The 21,671-nt window shown below is 34.3% G+C and overlaps 1 protein-coding gene across 2 annotated transcripts in view; it reads left to right on the forward strand.

Moving 5' to 3' along the window:
* Positions 1-21,050, forward strand: part of Phip (pleckstrin homology domain interacting protein) — a 106,465-nt gene extending 85,415 nt beyond the window's left edge. For both annotated transcript variants that reach the window (XM_070010276.1, XM_070010277.1), the window contains exons 30-40: positions 578-733; positions 1,917-2,037; positions 4,404-4,529; positions 6,111-6,180; positions 6,663-6,713; positions 7,193-7,342; positions 10,168-10,320; positions 10,915-11,078; positions 11,531-11,790; positions 12,048-12,236; positions 15,376-21,050. In XM_070010276.1, the coding sequence (XP_069866377.1) occupies positions 578-733; positions 1,917-2,037; positions 4,404-4,529; positions 6,111-6,180; positions 6,663-6,713; positions 7,193-7,342; positions 10,168-10,320; positions 10,915-11,078; positions 11,531-11,790; positions 12,048-12,236; positions 15,376-16,016 (2,081 nt within the window). In that variant the 3' untranslated portion in view covers positions 16,017-21,050. The remainder of the gene's footprint in view (positions 1-577; positions 734-1,916; positions 2,038-4,403; positions 4,530-6,110; positions 6,181-6,662; positions 6,714-7,192; positions 7,343-10,167; positions 10,321-10,914; positions 11,079-11,530; positions 11,791-12,047; positions 12,237-15,375) is intronic.
* Positions 21,051-21,671: the final 621 nt, after the last annotated feature.

Consider the following 21,671-nt stretch of genomic DNA (forward strand, 5'->3'; position numbering starts at 1 on the left):
CAATATCTAGTATATCTCTGAGTCAAGCAGAAAAAGTTAGATAAGGTGATATTAGGGAAATGAATCCTAAGATATGTATTCAAATGTTTTTTTTTCTTTCATGCGATTGTTTCTAATGCATTTATAAGATTATTTCTTTGTTGCTTTGTATGTATAACCCCTGCTTTCACTGTATTTAATGTCAGTATAATTTGTGGAAGGGAAGGGGAAAAACAAGTCGTTTAAATAAGGATACAGATGGACCCGTTGCAACAATGAGAAGTACAAGTTATGTCGAAAACGAACTTTACAACTTTGGTGGGGGCGGGGAGTGGGGAGGATTGGGTTGGGGGACCGGGGGAGGAAGGGAAGGGATGGGAAGGGGAAACAAAGGAGGAGGCTACAATGCTTGGTAAGAAATGCCCATGTAATTGTAACCCCTCTGTACAGTATTTTCACAATACAAAATAATAAAAGAAAAGAAAAAGATATGCTTAACAGATCCTCAAAAAGTTATGCTTTCTTTCTGTGAAAGATTAATTCTATCTAAGGGTAACTGAAACAAATAATTACTATTCTAGTTTTCTTTCTATTTCAGCTGTATTTCCTGAAGAACTAGGTACCAGTGTTCCCTTAACTGATGTTGAATGCAGATCATTAATCTATAAACCTCTTGATGGAGAATGGGGTAGCAATCCTAGAGATGAAGAGTGTGAACGAATTGTTACAGGGATAAACCAGTTAATGACACTAGGTAAGCAACATGACTTTAGATGATGCTAGGAGAAAGCTAGGAAGGAGAATAACTAATGGTTTCTTGATCAATGAAAAATGGAAAAATGAACAATGACCACAAAATTTGATTATCTAAACTCCATGTTCTCATACAGTAAAAGGTGTAATTAATATGAGTAAAAACTAGAGACAACAGATGGTAGCATATTTAAATTTGAAGGCTTTTTTAAAAAGTTTTATTTAAAGTTTTTTTAAGTTTTATTTTTATTTTTTTTTTATTTTAAAGTTTTATATAAGTCTTGAAGAGGGGGGAGGTAGGTCAAATCTAGGACCTTGAACATAGAAACCACCCTTAACATGGAGTTATTTCTAGACTTGGAGTCTTTTTTAAGTAACAAATTTTATTAAGTGGCATAAAAATCACATTCATTAAGACAAGTCTATAGACTTGTCTTATAAAGTGGAAACTCATGCATGCATAAGCAAAGAAAAACAGGGTATGAGTTGTCTTAACTGTACTCTAGATTTCCCTCTGTTGCTTTCCTGTGTCCAGTTAGCCAGTGATCCAGAGTAAAACTTCTAGATCAGTTCCCTCCTGTACTTGCCTGTTATGTAAGCTAACAGTGATAAGGTGACATAATAGTAACTTAATTTTTGAGAAACCAAAGATTATGCTTGAATACATTGTTAATGACAGCTTGCCTAAAGCCTTTTGTAGATTCCTGGTGATAGATTGTAGAAACATTTGTATGTCCACAGTTGGCCGGTTTTATATTCAACCTGTTATTTCTTTATAGAATAACCTAGAATTTTTTAATGTAATATGTAGAATAATCTTAACTCTGATATTTATGAAAAGACAGTAATAAAACTACATAGGGTATGCTATGGGAATTTAGTTGTTTTTATGCTGGTCCTAGGGCTTGAACTCTTGACTTTGCTGTCCCTGAGGTTTTTTGCTCAAGGCTAGATGCCAGTAGGCTGTGGCACTTCGGCCACAACTCTACTTCTGGCTTTTTTGATAGCTAATTGGAGATGTGTCTCACATACTTTTCTGCCGGGGCTGGCACATCCCCAGATCTCAGCCTCCTAAATAGTGAGGATTACAGGCATAAGCTACTGGTATCTAGCAATTTACTGTGTTTTAAGTCAAGTTGGATTATATTAACCATGCAAAAATAAACTTTTTTTTTTTACTTTAGATATTGCTTCCGCATTTGTGGCCCCTGTGGATCTACAAGCTTATCCCATGTACTGCACTGTAGTGGCCTATCCAACAGATCTAAGTACAATTAAACAAAGACTGGAAAATAGGTTTTACAGGTTAGAAACATTTTATGTTGCTAATATGAAAAACTACCTTATCCTTTCACCTATTATTAATGTAATGTTTGTCCATTTTATGTGTAGGTAAATGCCCATGTGAATCTCAGGGATTCTGGGTTACATTGAAGCATGTGATTCAGCTGATTTGGAATAAGATCGGTTTTGTATACTTTTTTCAAATTACCTGCAGTGCTTATGCTACTTCCTATAGACTATGATTCAAATACAGACCCTGGATAAATGTTTTTCTAGACATGATGTGATGGATGTTCAGTTCTTTCATGGCATATTTTATAAGTCAAGAGTATTTAATTTTCTCATAGATATTATACCATACTATTTTTCTTTAGCTATCAAAACTTTTTATGTCATTTTGCTTATATTTGGTTTGTGACAAAATTATGACATTTTAACAAAAATGTAGTCAGAAAAGATTCAGTTTTTCAAAGTTGAGCATGAAATAAAACAAGTTAAAAAGCAAAAAGCTTCATTAATTTTCAACTTCTAGTTAACAGTTTCAGTGCTATGTCTTGCCTGGGATTTTAATGCTATATGTTACTATATTGAAATTTTATTTTTGTGGCCAGTTGTATATTACTGTAGTCTTTTTTGTTTTAAAGTTTATTTATATTCAGAACTCATGTTTCTATATAAAATGTAACTTTGATTCTTTTACTACTTAAATCATATCACCTATCTTGTACTGGAAAATACCATTTGTTACTTCTTACTAACTCAAGGTTTCTCAGTAGCAGATTTACTGACATTTGTTGATAGGAAGTTCTGAGAATCTGTCCTGTGTCTCCACAAGGAACTAATTACAGTCTCTTAGTTGTAAGAAACCAAAAATGTAGCCAACACATTGCTAAATGTCTCTTGTTCGGAGGACAAATGGCAATTTCTAATTGAGAACCACTGGAGTGAATATTAGACCAGATTTGTTAGCTAAATTGTTGTTGGGTCATTGATAATTGGTCAAAGCATTAAAAAGAAGAAGCTCTAGGATGTGCTCCTCCTCACTAGCTATATCCTCAGCATATTTCAGATCTTTTTCAGTATCAAATGTTAGAAGTTGAAAACAAAAATTGGAGAATGGTAAACTACATTTGAAGATCCAAAACTGTTCAAGCATAGACTTTACACCTAGAGCTTGGTACAATTTGTGATTAGTTGATAAGAGAGAATTGTTTATATATACTGGTTGTCAGACTACAGCTAGAAAGATAAGATCTAATCATCTCCATCTGTTGCTGTGAATATTCTTTCTCATAGAAACGATGCTCATTTGTTAAATGTATATGGTATATCAAAGTTTGAAGAGACTTTTTTGGTTTTAACTTAAAATGAATTTAGGGATAAAAGGAACTTGGTAAATCTTTTATCCTAACTTAATCTTGAGTATGTTCTTAATACAATAAATACCTTAGTGGGGTATTTTATTTATTATTAAAAATCACATGTTATTGTTTAAAAAGCATTTTGTTTCCTCTTACAGTTTTTCTCTGTGATACTTGTAGCTCATTCTCTTGCTACAACTGTCCGTTTTTTCTGCTAGTAGTACCTCTAATTTTGTTTTCCTATGTGATACATTGAAGATATCTGTGGTTCTGTTACTAGAATAAGCCTGTGAATCTGTTTTAAATACACAGTTCTTATATAGCCTTCTGTATCTACAATTACGTACTTTTTATTCCAAGTAGTCGTATTTCTGTTGATAAAACATTATGCTTTTCTCAATCTTCTCTATTAAGTGGGCCCATAATTTACCTGTTGCCCTCAGAAGTCATTTTTATGTTAGCTTTCACAAATAAAATAGCCTAGCATGGTGGCTCACACCTGTAATCGTAGATACTCAGGAAGTTGAGATTGGCGGATTGTGGTTTGCAACTAGCTGAAGAAAAACAAAAATTATATAGTCCCAGACACTTCTAGCATTTCCAAGTGTGAGAATGTTTCTCATTTAGGTAGGTTTCTTATGAACTAACATCATTCTCATTTTTTCATTTTATTTCTAAGTCTCATCAGTATCCTAACTCTACTTTTTCACTTTACATGTTACTTGATTACTGATAGTATTGGATTACAATTATTTCCTTTAATGTGAACAAGTCAGGAAAGTGATACTGTATATGACATGAATATGTATAACAAAAACTAAAAATTCATATATTTTCTGCCAGTTCCCCTGTATTCATTCCCTGTCTTTTGAAAGAAGTATGGAATAGTTTTGGTATGTCTGCTTCAGGCATTTTAAGAAAGGGGTCATTTGTTTAAGATTAAGTTACAAAATCAGAATGACTTAGTTCTAAATTGTGTCCAGGTTTCTAAATGCAATGAGATAAGACTCCTGCTTTTTCTTTAAGGCGGATTTCTTCCCTAATGTGGGAAGTTCGATATATAGAGCATAATACACGAACGTTTAATGAACCAGGAAGCCCAATTGTGAAATCTGCTAAATTTGTGACTGATCTTCTTCTACATTTCATAAAGTGAGTTATCTGTTCATACTTAATTATAATAGTTGTACTAATGAATAACGCCTTGAAAATGTGAAATAATTTAAAATGCAAAAAGCTAAAGTGGTAGAGTAGAATCGTGTGTGTGTGTATGTGTGTATTACTGCTGCCATACAAACATAGCTCCTCTAAAAGTAGAAAGCCTCTGTCAAAAAATTTAAGACTGACGGGGTTGTAATCCTAGCTCTTCAGGAGGCAGACACAGGAAAATTAAAAAGAGGTTCAGAAATTTCTGGGATGGGAACATGTAAAATCCCAGGGTGAAAGGCCCTGGATCAAACCCCTAAAAGAAAGGCAATGGAAATTGAGGTAGACTGTATGAATAGAAGTGACAAGGACACAGTGTTCTAGATTTGGGTTGGGGCTACATCATGGAGTGCCTTGAGAGTTCCAGCCAGGTAAATAAGAGCTCTGAAGTTAAGCCTTAAAAATATCAATAGCAGTTTGACTAGAGTTCCTAATAATTTATAAAGAAGAGACACAAAGCAGAAATAGCAAATTGGAGGTGGGTGCCAGTGGCTCACCTGTAATCCTAGCTGCTCAGGAGGCTAAAATCTAAGGATCAAGGTTGAAAGCTCTAGCTGAGGCAGGAGGGTCTTATTTCCACTCAGCTACTAAAAATGCTAGATGTAGAGCTTTGGCTCAAGTGCCTTGAGCAAAAAAGTTTAGGGACAGTGCTCATGCCCAGGTCTTGAGTTTAAGTCCCAGGATTAGTCCCACATACACAGACATACACAGAGCAAATGGGCTACTACCACTGAAGCAGTAAGAAGTGAAAATGATAAGGCTTAATTGATATAAATGAGAAAAAGGCAGGTACAGAGAGAGTGTTGGGAATGTTGTTTGTGGGTTTTATGTTTGTTTGGAAACAAGTTTTTCTAGATAACTCAACCTAATCTCAATTTGGCAATCCTGCCTTGGCCTCTCAAGAGCTGATGTTACAGACAAGTACCACCATACTCAGTTTCTAAAAGAATTCTGATAGAACTCAGAGTACTTGATCACTAATTGGTTTTTAAGGTAGAAGCAAGGACTGATACTAAATAACTAAAATCTCCCCAGTAAGAATGATGTACTGTTAAGAGTGGTATTGAACAACTTGTATTTTATTCACAATGTATTGAATTAAAGCCCCTTTGTACAACTACTTAAGGAAAAATAAGTCAATAAATTCAAAAAATGGGAAGGAAGTGATGAGTTTAAACAGAATTTTAGGTTATGATGTCAAGATAGTTAAGAACCAAATATTATGGAATGTCTACATTTGAGAATTAAAGAAAAGAACTGGAAGATCTCAGGTATGTTAGGTTTATCTTGAAGACTAAGAAATACAAGCACAGAAATACAAGAAAAGAATGGAGCAAAGACTAGGAGATTAAAATTGAGCTTGGTGAAATGAACTAGGCCATAATGTATAGTCTCTCTAGAGTGAGGAGTCAATTGTGTTTATATATTGTCAACAAATAAAGTTACTGTGTATGAGATCATAAAGTCTGATTTTAGAGTATAAAAAAATTAATAGCTCTAATATAGTAACATTGTCTTGTTATTTAGAGATCAGACTTGTTATAACATTATTCCACTATATAATTCGATGAAGAAGAAAGTTTTATCTGACTCTGAGGTAAGTAACATTTTATTGTGATTTCTACATTGTGTTATGTTGTATATAAAAATTTATATATTTTCAGTAAAAGCTATTATTAAACTTCGGTTTCAAAAAGCCAGGTGCCAGTGGCCCATGCCTATAATCTTAGCTACTCAGGAGGCTGAGATCTGAGGATCACGGAGGAGGTGCCACACAGGCAGGAAAATATATGAGAGTCTTATATCTGATTAACCAACAGAAAGCCAGAAATGGAACTGTGGCTCAGGTGTAGAGTGATTTTCTTAGGCAGAAAAGCTCAGAGACAGTGCCCTGGCCCTAAGTTCTAGCCCTAGAACCTTAAAAAAGAAAACAAGCAGGCAAGTGAAAAGGCAAAACTTTTGTTTGGCTCAATACTGTAACTTAACTACAATTTTTTTGTCATGATAATTGACAAGTAATCTATTAAGTTTAATGAAATCTAGAATATTCTTTAAATCGGATACATTCTTACCTCAAAGGAAGAAGAGAAAGACGCAGATGGGCCAGGAACTTCCACCCGGAAAAGGAAGGTAAGACAGTTTTTGGTAGAATTACTTTGCACGAATTAATATGTAAGAGTCATTTTTAACTCTTTAGTTTTAAAATCAGATTAATTTCAAGTCAGTATCTATTGTAAAATACATGTTTTTCAGAACTATATTATTCAGGTTGGGCACTGCTATTCCGAAACTGTAAAATTTATAATGTTCCAATATTTTGAGGACTAACTAAAAAAAAAAAACCTTTGAAATTTGAAGCATTTCATTTTTAGATTTTCAGATTAGGGTAACTTAGTAAAGTCTATGCAAATGTTTCAAAATCCCAAGCATTTCAGGTAAGGGATAGTCAACCCTCTACCTGTAAAGTCTATGCAAATGTTTCAAAATCCCAAGCATTTCAGGTAAGGGATAGTCAACCCTCTACCTAATTATCTAGTACTTTGTTAAAAACACATATTGTATTATGTAAGAGCAATTATATAAACATATTAAGAGTATTTTTGTTTCAGGACCATCAGCCTAGAAGAAGATTACGGAACAGAGCTCAGTCATATGATATTCAAGCATGGAAGAAACAATGTCAGGAATTGTTAAATCTCATATTTCAGTGTGAAGATTCAGAGCCTTTCCGCCAGCCAGTAGATCTCCTTGAATATCCGGTATTTCTGAAAATATTTTGTACCTGTTAGTTTGCTATATATTATATATAGTGGTTGGTTATTTTGGTGAATTACAGTAAGTTTTTTCATTATCTATTGAGTTTTGTAGAGAATGTAAGTATAAAAAATAGAACTCTGAACAGTCTCCAAAGAATTGTGTTACAATCCTAGGTACTCATTTTAGTTTTGCAACTTTCAGCAAGTAACTTAGTATTCCCATCTGAATGTTAATTTTACTAATTCTTTTCTTCCACTCAATAATTCCAAGAATAATCCAACTTTGTTGCAGAATTATGAAGATTAAATGAAAATACAAAGAAATAGTTTGAAATTGTGAAGCACTTTATGAGTGGTGATGGATGGATGGAGGGATGGATGGATTTGGATGGGATGGGGTGGAGTGGAGTGGAGTGAATAGACAACAGGGATAGGCAGATTGATAATGTAAGTATATGCATATTTCCACAAATATGTAAGAGTTGAGTAAACATGATCCAAGTATTTATTATTGTGTTCAGTCATAGCTGTCTAATGCAGGTTGGTGGTTTCTTTTTATTCCTTTAGTAAATGGCTGTAGATTGTACATTTTTGATAACGTTCATAAACTAACATGTTGAAACCCCTTTCTATAACAACTTAAGGATAAATGAGTTTTTTTTTAAATGGGAGACGATACAGGTTTAAATGATTTTAAATGATTTATCATGACCTAAATCTTGTATCAGCTGACTTTACTGTTGTTTATCATGTATATTCTAATTTGCAGTGATGAAAATAATTTTTTTGTTGAGCTCTGGGGCCTGGGCACTGTCCCTCAGCCCTTCAGCTCTACAACTTGAGCCACAGTGCCACTTCCAGTTTTCTGGTGGCGATAAGAGTCGCATGGATGGGGCTGGGAAGGTGGTTCAGTGGTAGAGTGCTTGCCTCACATGCATGAGGCCCTGGGTTCGATTCCTCAGCACCACATAAGCAGAAAAGGCCTGAAGTGGTGCTGTGGCTCAAGTGGTAGAGCGCTAGCCTTGAGCTGAAAAGCTGAGGGACAGCGCCCAGGCCCAGAGTCCAGACTCCACGACTGACCAAAAAAAAAAAAAAAATTGTACAAAGGATCACATTCCAAAAAATAAATTCTTGGGGAGATGGGACGGGGAAACAAAGGAGGAGGCAACAATGCTTGATAAGAAATATACTCATTACCTTGCTCATGTAATTGTAACCCCTCTGTATGGCCCTCTGTATGGTATTTTCTTTTTTTTGGGGGGGGGGGGTCCAGTCATGGGGCCTGAACTCGGCCTGGGCGCTGTCCCTCAGCTCTTCAACTCAAGGCTAGCGCTCTACCATTTGAGCCACAGTGCCACTTCCGGCTTTTTTCTTTTTGCTTATGTGGTGCTGAGGAATCAAACCCAGGGCCTTGGGCATGCAAGGCAAGCGCTCTATCACTGAGCCACCTTCCCAGCCCCTCTGTACGGTATTTTCACCAGAAAAAAAAAAAAAGTTTCATGGACTTCGCTGCCTGGGCTGGCTTTGAACCATGATCCTCAGATCTCAGTCTCCTCAGTAGCTTGGATTACAGGTGTGAGCCACTGGTGCCTGGCTGAGAAACTTTTGTCAAGAGACATAAAGTGATTGTCATTTGGAAAAAAAAACTGGAAAATACAGAAGAGAAATACTTAATTCTGGCAGTATAATAAATTGAGTTAATTTGAAACTAAATATCTGAAAACAAACTACTAGTTACACAACATTCTAAATAATCCATGTATCAAACAAGTCTCATGAAAAATCTTAAGTACATTGAAATTAGTGAAAACATTAAAATGTGTAGGATTCATGTAATGCAGGAAAAATGTCTACATTAGAAGAGTATATCAGTAGTCTTAAAATAGTATTCAAGCTCACTCAAGAATATAGAAAAGCTAGGTGCTGGTGGCTCATATCTGTAATCCTAGCTACTCAGGAGGCTGAGATCTGAGGATCATGGTTCAAAGCCAGCCCAGGCAGCAAAGTCCATGAGACTCTTATCTCCAATTAACCACTCAGAAAACTGGAAGTGATGCTGTGGCTTAAGTGGTAGAGCACTAGCCTTGAGCTGAAGAGCTGAGGGACAACACCCAGGCCCAGAGTTCAAGCCCCATGACTGACCCCCCCAAAAAAAAATCTAGAAAAAACTGTAAAATCCACCAAAATAAGCAAAAAAAGTTGGCATCAGTACTACTGAAAATAGGATAATTTTGTAATTGTGTACCACACTGTGGTCATTTTATATTGCTCTTCTTTCACTTGAGTTACAGCTTCAGTCTGTTGCCTTTGTGTCTTCATTTTTTTTATTGTGAAAATACTGTACAGAGGGCTTACAATTACATGGGCAAGATAATGAGTATATTTCTTATCAAGCATTGTATCCTCCTCCTTTGTTTCCCCTTCCCATCCCTTCCCATCCTCCCTCACCCCCGCTGTGTTTTCATTTTATGGGGTACACGTGACTTGCAACCATGAGCAATTTTTTTTTCCTTTGTAGTAGACTTGGTAGCAACTATTTCCATGAATAATTCTTGATTTCTGTTAAGGTTCCAGTTTTGGTACTGCAGGTAATTAAAGCCTTCATATATATGTGCAGGTTGTTAGGTTTTTGTTGTTACCAGTTTCTCATTTCATAGTTGTATTTCAGTGAGTCAGTATTCTATACAAATTATCTGTACTATAAGGATTAGGTTGCTTTTTTAAAAAAAGTTATCTGTACTATAAGGATTAGGTTGCTTTTTTAAAAAAAGTGATAATCATTAATAGTTCTGAGACTCATACTCATCATCATTTTTTATCTCTCCTAGGACTACAGAGACATCATCGATACTCCAATGGATTTTGCTACTGTTAGAGAAACTTTAGAGGCTGGGAATTATGAGTCACCAATGGAGTTATGTAAAGATGTCAGACTTATTTTTAGTAATTCCAAAGCATATACACCAAGCAAAAGATCAAGGGTATATAATTAAGTTCTTTATGTTCAATTAAAAGTATGTAAAACATCAAATATTTATATTTAAAATTTATAGCAAATTTAAGGTTATATTTTTAGTACTTCTTTCTGAGCACTGTTAATGTTTTCGATTAATTACTTTTCTTAATGTGGTATTGTTTTCCAGATATTGTAGAGCAGTCTGGGTTTACCTTACCTAGCTATTTCCACATTAATGGAAATATTTTTGTCAGAGGTACAAAAATAAGTAACACCTAAACATTGTTTAACTCTGGTTGGCTAAACAAAACTTGATGAAAGAAGTGTGATGCCTGGCAGTGAAATGAGAGCAACTAGATGCTTGGAATAGACGGGGATCCAGAATGGGTTCAAACCCTCAGGGATATTTTTGTGTAAGAATTACCAGTGATAAGGTTTTATGTGTATGAGCTATCTGACTTCAGAGTTAAAGCTTGTAAAATCCTAAACACAAACATCATTTTATTGTAAAAATAGTTGTTTATTTTCATCAAAAGAGATTGAGAAAAAGAAATATAAAAAGTAATACTCAAATTTTAAAGCTTTTTAACAGAGGTTTGTGGGGCTTTTCTTTTCATAGATTTACAGCATGAGTTTGCGTCTGTCGGCTTTCTTTGAAGAGCACATTAGTTCAGTTTTATCAGATTATAAATCTGCCCTTCGATTTCATAAAAGAAATACCATAACAAAAAGGAGGAAGAAAAGAAACAGAAGCAGCTCTATTTCCAGTAGTGGTGCATCAAGGTATGTAAATTTCTTTTCAGTAGCATTCACTAATCTATAACTTTGTCATCTAAATAATAGAACTTGGTGGTTTTTAATACTCCTTTACTATTCCCTATATTGCAGAATGATATATTTGACATGCAAGTTCCTATGATGTGGAGGATTTTTAATCTTTTAAACTAAAGCTTTACTAGTGTAAGTGCTTAAATTCAAACTGCTAAATCTATACAGTAAAACAGCATTTTTAGGTAGTGATGGCATCATGCTTTCTGTCATATAACAGTAGCATTTATGGCGATCCTTCACTAAATAATCACTTTCCAAAGGCTCACAACCATATGAAATCCACTACAAATCTCATATTTTAACATATTTCATAATAAAATACTGAATTGAACAGTATTGTAAAACTATTTGATATCTACACGTAGAACTATAAGAATGACTTAATAATATGATCTTTCTTACAGCCCTGAAAGAAAAAAAAGGACTTTAAAACCCCAGCTAAAGTCAGAAATCTCTACCTCTCCATTTTCTACACCTACACGATCAGTACCACCAAGGCATAATGCTGCTCAGATAAACGGTAAAACAGAATCTAGTTCTGCTGTTCGGACTAGAAGCAACCGAGTGGTTGTGGATCCAATTATCACTGAACAGCCATCTACTTCATCAGCCACAAAGACTTTCATTTCAAAACCTAATACATCTGCAGTGCCAGCAAAAACATGTAAGAACCTTTCTAAGTTGAAGTATGTATGGCAGGGCTTGGGGTTTATTTGCTGTGTGTTTTAGTAATCTGCAAAGGCGAGGGAGGGAAAATGGGTGGCAATGCAAAGGTAAGAGATTTCCTGGGGTTGTTGTAACTTTCAGAATTAGGTTTTGTCACTTTGACTAACTCAAGCAATTCAGATAAAAAATAATCAGACATTTTCTTTTATTTTGAACATCTTACTAGCTTTTACCTTTTGTATATATTTGTTTCAGTACTAGAGAATTCTGTGAAACATTCCAAAGCTTTGAATACTCTTTTAAGTCCTGATCAATCCACTTATAGTCATGGCACTAGAAATAACTCCACAAAAGAAAACATGGAAAAGGAAAAGCCAGTCAAGCGTAAAATGAAGTCATCTGTACTTTCAAAGGCCTCAAAATCACCAGCTGTCATTGAGCCAGGTAAGGTGTTATTTTAGCTAACTGGGCATGGTAGTGGACAACTGTAATCCCAGTACTAGAAAGGCTAAGAATCATGAGTTCAAGGTCTGCCTAGACTACGTAGTGCATTCTCTAGGCTAGCCTTGGCTGTACAAGTGACCTCCTGTCTCCAAATAATAATATAATGATGTTACTTTTATCTTTCCAGATATTGTAGATCCTTCTTACAAATAATGCATTTGTTGGAAACTAGCCTCTATTACCCAGTTTATCTTCATATCCACTTTTTTGTTTGTCCAATTAAAAGTCCCACATTTTGTATTTGTTGATAAATAATGATATAGAGACAAAAATAACTCATACAGTGAGCTTCATTAAATTCTAATTTAAAATTCTGAATTAAAGGCTTCAAATGTTATAATTCCTAACATTAAAGAGAACTAAAGAACTATATATACTCAGAGTTTAAACAGGGTTTTGTTGATCCCAGTGTAGCAATCATAGCTTTTCTAGGAAAAAAAGTTATAAATGATTAATAGAGCATAGATTACAAACTATAACAAAACAATTTATTAAATGATAATTCATCACAGTTGTCTCTAGTTAGGCTTCTGTGTAACTTCTATTCACTTAAAGTGAATGGAAGTCTCTTAAAGGGGGGGGGGAAGGTGTCTTAGTGGTAGAGTGCTTGCCTTGCATGGATGAGGCCCTGGGTTCAGTTCCTCATTACCACATAAGCAAAAAAGCCAAAAGTGGTGGTGTGGCTCAAGTGGTAGAGCTGAAGAGCTGAGGGACAGTGCCTAGGCCGAGAGTTCAGTCCCCACAACTGACAAAAAAAAGAAGTCTCTTAAAGCAGATTTTTGTCTTCAGCCTCCAGATACATTCCACAATGTTTATGTTTCTGAAACATCTCTTAAATCCATATTCACTGCCATGGCCTAAGTCCAGACTACATCATTCTTGTTTCTAATTGGTCTTCTAGTTTGTCTTGCTCCTTTTGTCTTGCCCAGTCCATCTTCATATTGCAGTAAAGTGAGCATTTTGTACACAGAATTCAGATGTTTACTATCTCAAAGCACGAATACTCTTTTGTTTGCATATATAAATTCCTTTTAAGAAAATGGCATTAAAACTATCATCCTTTTCCCATAAACATATTAACACAAAATTTTAGAACATTTCAAGGGATTCTTTCGAAGCAAGTCTGCAGAATTTCTAAAGGATTGTATGGAATGACTGTTTAGAAGCCTTGTCAGTAATAGGAATGTATAACGAAAACAGCATGCAGAATCCTCTGGCAGTTCAAATATAATTGGTAGAAAATACTTAGGGTTAGGCCCGCTTTGCACCACCATTGCCACTTAAAAAGTACATCTCTTAAGCTTGTGAACAAGAAAATGAAACTTTGAAGTATCTTCCCTCTCTAGATTTTGTTTTTCATAATGTATTGCAAACCTCTCACCCATAACTAAATGACAACTCAGAGTTTTGGAGAAACAAAGGAATTAGTGGTACATCTGTGGTATATATGTCTTTCATCTGAAATAGTCGTGTACCATCCTTTGCCATCATAGGAAGGCAGTTCATCTTCACATTTTCTTTTTTTTTTTTGTTTTTTGTTTTTTGTTTTTTGTTTTTGGGTCCGGTCGTGGGGCCTGAACTCTGGGCCTGGGCGCTGTCCCTCAGCTCTTCAGCTCAAGGCTAGCCCTCTACCACTTGAGCCAACGCGCCACTTCTGGCTTTTTTCTTTTTTGCTTATGTGGTGCTGAGGAATCGAACCCAGGGCCTCAGGCATGCAAGGCGAGCGCTCTACCACTGAGCCATCTTCCCAGCCGCTTCACATTTTCATACTACAGATTTGTAAATTGATCTCACACATTTCCTTTTATGGTTTTTTGAAGCATAATGATTTTTTTTATTGTTTGTTAGAGTGAGATTTTAATCATACTAAGTAGAAGGTACACAAATGGTCTTGATTGATACGTAGTTTTTATGATTATTAGTCATTTGCTAGTTATCAAAGAGGTAGGACTAATTATAGGGCATCTTCATTAAGTAATTATGAAAGAGCTGGGTGCCAGTTGCTCACACCTGTAATCGTAGCTATTGAGTAGGCTGAGATCCAAAGATTGGTGTTCAGAGCCAATCTGGGCAGGAAAGCCCAAAACACTCTTATCTCCTTAACTACCAGAAAACTGGAAGAGGAGCAGTTGCTCAAAGTGGTACAGCATTAGCCTGGAGCGGAAAAGCCAGGGACATTACATAGGCTCTGAGTTCAAGCCCCACGACTAGCAAAATAATAATTACAAAAGAATTAAGAGTGTGACATTTCTGTTTTAGTATGATATAAATTCTTCATCAGATATACTCCCAAATATGATACCCTTTACTTAGATGATTAGGAGGGAGGGAGGGAAGATTCTGTATCCACAAAATTTAAGAAAATTTAGACTCCAAGCTCTACTCTTTAACACCATAGACTTACTACAGGCATGTTAAAAGGGGAATCAAATAAGAACCAGACAAGTGGGAAAGAGCTAAGTTTTACACTGATTATTTTCTATAATTCTATTGCTTAAAAATAGGAATACAGAAAAATCCAGTGTTTAATGAATGAAACAGTGAATGTTTTGTTATGATTAAACTATGAAAGTACACATGATCCTCTGTGTACTACACATCTACATTAGATGTGTAGTAAAGGAAGTAGAAGTCAAGAGGGATTCACTGGTCATCAGTTACTTCTCTCGAGATTATTACTTCTAAGTATCTTGCCCACTGCCAGTGGGCAAGCCTGTAATACTAGCTACTTAGTAGGTCAGAATCCAAAAGATTGCATTTCAAAGCAAGCCTGGTCAGAAAAGTCCAAGAGACTTTATCTCTAAAATAGAAGCAAAAAGCAGGGTTGGAGACCATGGCCCAAGTGGTAGAGTGCCAGCTGAGCAAATAGGCCCTGAATTCAAACACTAGTTAACCACCAACTAAAAATAAAAGTTAAAAAAATGCTTCTCCCAACTTAGCTTTTTGTCAATTATTTTTCTTATTTTAGTAAAAAAATTTGGATTATGTTGTCATATATATGTATACTTACTGAGTGGTTTGATGATCAGACAAAAAAGCTACTTGATGTGTCAAGTGTGCTGTTTGTTTTTCCCTTTAGGAGACTGTAAGAACAATGCTTTGGTACCAGGAACCATTCAAGTAAATGGCCATGGGGGACAGCCATCAAAACTTGTGAAGAGGGGACCTGGAAGGAAACCCAAGGTAGAAGTTAATACCAGTAGTGGTGAAATTATACACAAGAAAAGGGGTAGAAAGCCCAAAAAGCTACAGTGTGCAAGGCCAGAAAATTCAGAGCAAAACAATATGCATCCCATTGGAGATGAAGTGGTTCCTTCTTCAACATGCAATTTTCTTTCTGAAAGTAACACTGTGAAGGAGGATTTGTTACAGAAAAAGAGTCGTGGAGGCAGAAAGCCCAAAAGGAAGATGAAAACACAAAAACTAGATTCTGATCTCACGGTTCCTACGAATGTTAAAGTGCTAAGGAGAAGTAACAGAAAAAAGACAGATGACACTGTAGATGAGGAGGAAGAGGAGTTTGAAGAACTCAAAGGCTCTGAACCTCACATGAGAACTAGAAACCAAGGTCGAAGGACAGCTTTCTACAATGAGGACGATTCTGAAGAAGAGCAGAGGCAGCTGTTGTTCGAAGACACCTCTTTAACTTTTGGAACTTCTAGTAGAGGACGAGTCCGAAAATTGACTGAAAAGGCAAAAGCTAATTTAATTGGTTGGTAACTTGAACCAAACTATTTTACTTCAAAATTTATAAAGCAGGTACAGTTAAGGAATAGGTAGAACTAAGGTTTCTGCTTCCTTGCTGCTATGATGGATTAGGGAATGTTATCATTTGACTTGCAAAAAAATTTAGAAGACACTTCACTTCTTTAAATGAAAGTATATATATATATATATATATAAATATATACATATATATTTTAAATGTTTGCTATTTATTGCCCTTAGATAGGTTATGCATTTCCACATTCATTTCACTCACTGTCTACAACAGAAGAAATTGAGGATCCATAATGAACTCAATTTATTTATGAGAGACAGTTTTGCTACACTCTTTAAAGAAACATAATATTCTTAGTGATAGAGCATTTCATGAATTAATTATTTTTGATCAAGCAAGGTACATTTTTATTGATACAGAAGTCATGGCCTCATGCTTCTAGGAAGACATGTTACTGAGTAGCAGTAAATTAAGAAATGTGTTTCCTCTAAAGATAAGTAAAAATTGTCACCATTCAATATATTCAATACCCTAAAAAGTTTTAGTTATAGACTGTTCATCTGCAGAGTATCTAGAGGAAACTTCTGCTTTATTCCATTTCTGCCAAACTTAAGAGAAAGTGTACTGATGAGAAGGAAACATATCCACATTGGAAAACACTGACTGTCTAATTTTTCAGACCTTGATTCTTATATCTATCACTTGATCTCTGTTTATTGTGCCAAAGACTGAGAATCAGTGCAGTAGAAAGCCTGTTTTTGACTGTCAGGACAGCTATGCGCTTCAGTACTGGAAAGGCTATATATTCTAAAGAGCAAGTTATTAAAGAGTTATGCTGAGATATATCTTTTTTTTTTTTTTGGTACTAATAGTAGAAAATTATGCACTGGTGGGTCCTTTGACAGAGATACCTTAGAGAAAATGTTTTAAGTGGTTAAAGGATTCAAGGAAGATACAGGAAAAAAAGGTATGGGATTTGATGTTTACTTATTGATCTGGATTAATGTCATTTCTAAACATTAGACATATCTGATAGGCTAAAATGACTGAGAAAGAAACATGTCTGTGTGTATGTATATATATTGATAAATGGGTATAATTAAATATATATACAGACACATACTTACATACTATTACCCAGGTATAAATTTTTTTCTTTCAGGATTTTTTAGATAGTGGTAGAATAAAAATAATTTTAAAATTGTCATACTTTATAGTTTAATTTTAAGGGGAAGATTGGTTATTTTCAATTATTAAAGGTTAAAATAGGCCAAATCACTTTTTATGCAATCATGTTTTATACAGTGGTCTCATTGCACATTGTGTTCTTTCTGCACTTTTTACGGTATCCTTATCACGCTGGTATGTCAATATACACCCTGAAGAAAAAACTCCATTTAATGATTGTGCCTTGTATTCTATTATTTTTTGCATCATTAGTAAAATTAAGTTGTCTATTGTAAATGATAACTATATGACTTAGGAGAATGTATTACTATATGTACTGCTATGAAAAAAGAAAGCAGTTATTTATTTGTTTATGGTACAGTTAGTTATTTTATACCTTAAAAACCAACATAAATACCATTTCTATTGTTTAAAAATTATTGTCCATTTTTTAAAAGTGTAAAGAATGTAGTATTTTCTGAGGACTGATGGTACAAAAATGTAACCAAAATTTTCAGATACTACATTTTTAAAAAGCAAGGATGGGGAAAGTATATATCAGCATGAATGACCCTAATGTAGAAAAATAAAGTCTTTAATTGAACCTTGGCAAAATACTTATATAATTACATAATTATTTCTTCACCTGTTTCTGATAAGGATAAATGTTAACTGTCATTTAGCTGTCTTGAAGAATGAAAAGTGATACATTTGGGATTTTTTGATCGTTTGTATCTAAATTTGTATAGAAATCCTCTTGTGACATTAAGTAAACCATTTTCCAGATCTTGACTGGATTGCTGTGATTTTGCAGTTGAAAAATAATTTCAAAATTTTTCAGGTTTTTTGTATATTTATTTTTTTCTAACAAATATATTCAATTATATAATTAAAATTCAGTAAACTCTTCATAATGCAGAAATGGATAATGGCTTTGTTGTATAGAAAAGAGTTTCAGTTCCAGATGTTAAAAATAATAATGTGTATGTTTGAAACTAAAGTCATTAAAATTATTTGTTGCTTTTGAAAGCAATCTATTTGAAATATGTAATTTCCTGATGTTATCTGCATTATACTAGAAAAATATTAATACTCAAATCCACTTTTGTATAAACTGTCTATAGTTTTAAGTGTGTACAGAAAATAATGGAAAAACATACACAGTCTTAGTGTGAAATACCTCTAGTATGGTGTATGAAACTAGTTCCAACTATAAGCAAAGAAGTGATTATTCACCGTCTTTCCTATAACAAGTAAATATATTCCTGTTCTAAAACACTGTATATTTATGATCTTATTTGGACATTTTCAGACACTGGTTTCTTAGTAAAGCAGAATTACTTGGATCATATTATTTGTAACTAACTGAAACATTTAAAATGTACTAGTAATACCAGATATATCTAGATTTTATATTTTTATAATTTAGCTTCTATAGATTGCAAGATTGAATTAAGAGGTTTAAATCCATCACTATATTTTTGTTTTGTTTTACCGGTTGTGACAATAATATCACATATGTACTCTTTATAGGCCAGAAGGAAATGTTGGCACTTGTCTTAGGTAAGCAATAAAAAAAAAAAAAAAACCAAACACCAAATTTTGTGAAAGTTTCAGATAGGCAACCTGTTACTTGCATGGGATATAGAAAACAACTTCACCAAATCATAATATTCTTTCCTCTTCTCCAGTATTGTCTATCCCTAAGTGAAACTTAGAAATTTAAAATGTTGCCACTGCGTGATTGTAGAAGTTAATTACAGATTCTCAACCTCTGCCAAGATATATGTAATGTCTTAAATTTTTACCTTAGCGTGTTGATCTATTTTCTACATCTCTTTATGAACTAAAGACTTAGTGGCCTTTTTTCCATGGTTTCCACCAAACAACTTCACCAGAAGTTTAGATTTTCATGGCATTATTACAAACCTATCTTCCTTGAAGGTAATTAGAGTAACCTGAGGATTTGTGAAATTAATTAGGTCACACCTGAGGCACAAAAGTGACTGAATTTAGTTTCACTAGAAAATGAACAATAAAACACAATAAACAAAACATCCTTCTAGCATATTACATCCAGAACTGCCTTTTACCTGCAATGTAGTAATTGATTCATCAGATTTTAACAAATGTACTGGGTAACATTTTTATCTTGTTTGATGTTGATGTGAGTAGCACTTAAATGTCATAAAATATGATCTGTAAACCAGTTAGTTTGCCTCCAGTTAGTGTTCCTAACATTGCAGCTTATACTTACATAGAAATTTCTCTCACATGTAAGCTGGAAGTAGTTTTGATGATCAGCCTTCTATCTTAAGAAAGCAAATGCATTCTGAATGCTTTGTTCACCTAAAATTTTTAATTTTGAGTGGTTGAAAGGACCAATGAACTTGTGATTACAGGGCTATAAATGTTCACCTTAGATGCAGGAGATAGATTTGTTTTAAAATCATAATGGAGTTTTTTTTTTATCTTTTGTGCATGTCCGTCAGCTTATCTAGAAAATAGTGTGTTTTGTTTCTTTGTTTTGGTCATGGGGCTTGAACTCAAGAGTCTGGATGCTGTCCCTGAGTTCTTTTGCTCAAGGGTAGTGCTCTGCCACTTTGAGCCATAGCTCCATGGTTTTCTGGTGGTTAAATGGAGATAACAATCTCCTGGCCTTTTCCTGCCCAGGCTCGATTTGAACTGCAATCCTCAGATCTCAGCTTTCTGTGTAGCTAGGATTATAGGTGTGAGCCACCAGTATACTCTGCTAGAAAAGCATAGTTTTAACATTAAAAATAAGGTTAAGCAGTAGTTTATATTTAAGTGACAAATTTCAACTTATTTAAAAACCTTTAATCTTTGCACATCTACTTCATTCCCCTAATTTCCAAGTGATTCGAGGTAAATTTAATGTTACATTTACTAAGAAACTTTTTCTTGATTGTATAAGGCAAGCACTAAATGTAAAGTAATTTTGAACTACATACAGTAACCAGGAAAAGGTCAAATTGAGTCAGAAGACTGTAAGTACCACTTTGAGTGCTATGAAGATAAAATTTGTACACACTACAGATCAACAGTGAGTAGAAAATCTGAGCTATACGTATATATTTTTGTTTACATATAGCTCTGTTTTGGAATACTTTTTTAATGCAGATAAAATAATCAGGAAATTAACCTTATATGGCACAAACCAAATAGTAGTGTGTGGCTGAGTTTCTGCATTAGAGTTTCTAAGAAAGTAGTTTCAAGATGGTGTGTAGTACACAAGCATATAAGGCAGATAGATACACATGCTGGTTAAGGAATGCATGTGTAGATTTTTCAGTGATAAAGCTATAAAAAGAAAATATGAAGTCACATTTTTGGACCATACTAAAACTGCAAGACGACAGATCTTACAAAAGATCCTTTAGAAAACTTAAATCCTGTCACAGGCCATTTAGACATGTAGAATGTAGTTCAATTTTTTTTTAAGTAACTGACCTAGAGGGTTGAAGTTGGAACTGACACGTTTTCAAATTAAAATTATGCTTATTTTGTACAGAAAACTGTTATACACAAGAAATCTGTTGTATGTATTAAGTAACAGTTAAAAACAAGTTACTTAGCTTTATTGAGGTTTTGTTCTGTTCCTTCAGGACCTGGAGTACCATGCCAATACACAGCAGTCTCACAACGCGATTAGCAGTGCCCTTTCTTTTTGTACATATTGATTGAACCTTTCTTTACTGTTACGTGGACACTTTCTATGTTAGTTTTGATGCATAATTCTTCGAATCCTTTTATACAAACTAGAATGTATGTGTTAAGATTTCCTGCCCCTGCAATGTAGTAACTATAAACTTATTTTTAAATAAATAGAAAACTTGTTTTTCTAAGCTTTTGTGGAGCCTCATGATTTCTTGATCCCTGTATTTGCTTTTTTTTCGTACTATAGGAAAAACTTTAATAAATTGAGCAGGGCATTTGCAAAAGTGATAGTGTGACATGCAGTTAAGTACACCTGGTTCGTTGGAGTTTACAGTACTTCAAATATTAAAATTAGTTCTTGAATGTTGTAAAATAGTTTTATTCCAACATGATGGGAGGATAAAAATACTTGTCTTTTTGTATCTACTTAAAGCAATTTTGTATGGGTTAGATATTTCTGTAGGAGATGTTTCAAAGGAACACATTTTCTCAAATATATTTCGTTTCTGGGCAAAGTTGGATGGTAGAATGATGAAACAAATACATAACATCCTTAGAATCCCACATTATAGTATGAGGAAAACTAGATAAGAATTTACAAAGCTTTGATAGGTTATTAAAATTAACCACATGAGAATTTATGGTTTGTGGCTCTTTTGCATTTATTTTTTCTTAGGAGCTGTGTTTATAAATGATTTTGCATAAAATAAATTTCTGAGTTGGAAGTGGGTAACAATTCCCAAGTACATTTTTCTTTCCACCTTATCTAGTATCTAGTACATATGTAGAACTGACCAAGAAAAATTCAT

Source organism: Dipodomys merriami, unplaced genomic scaffold, assembly GCF_024711535.1.
Source record: "Dipodomys merriami isolate MVZ:Mamm:240054 unplaced genomic scaffold, mDipMer1.0.p SCAF_8, whole genome shotgun sequence".
NCBI lineage: Eukaryota > Metazoa > Chordata > Mammalia > Rodentia > Heteromyidae > Dipodomys > Dipodomys merriami.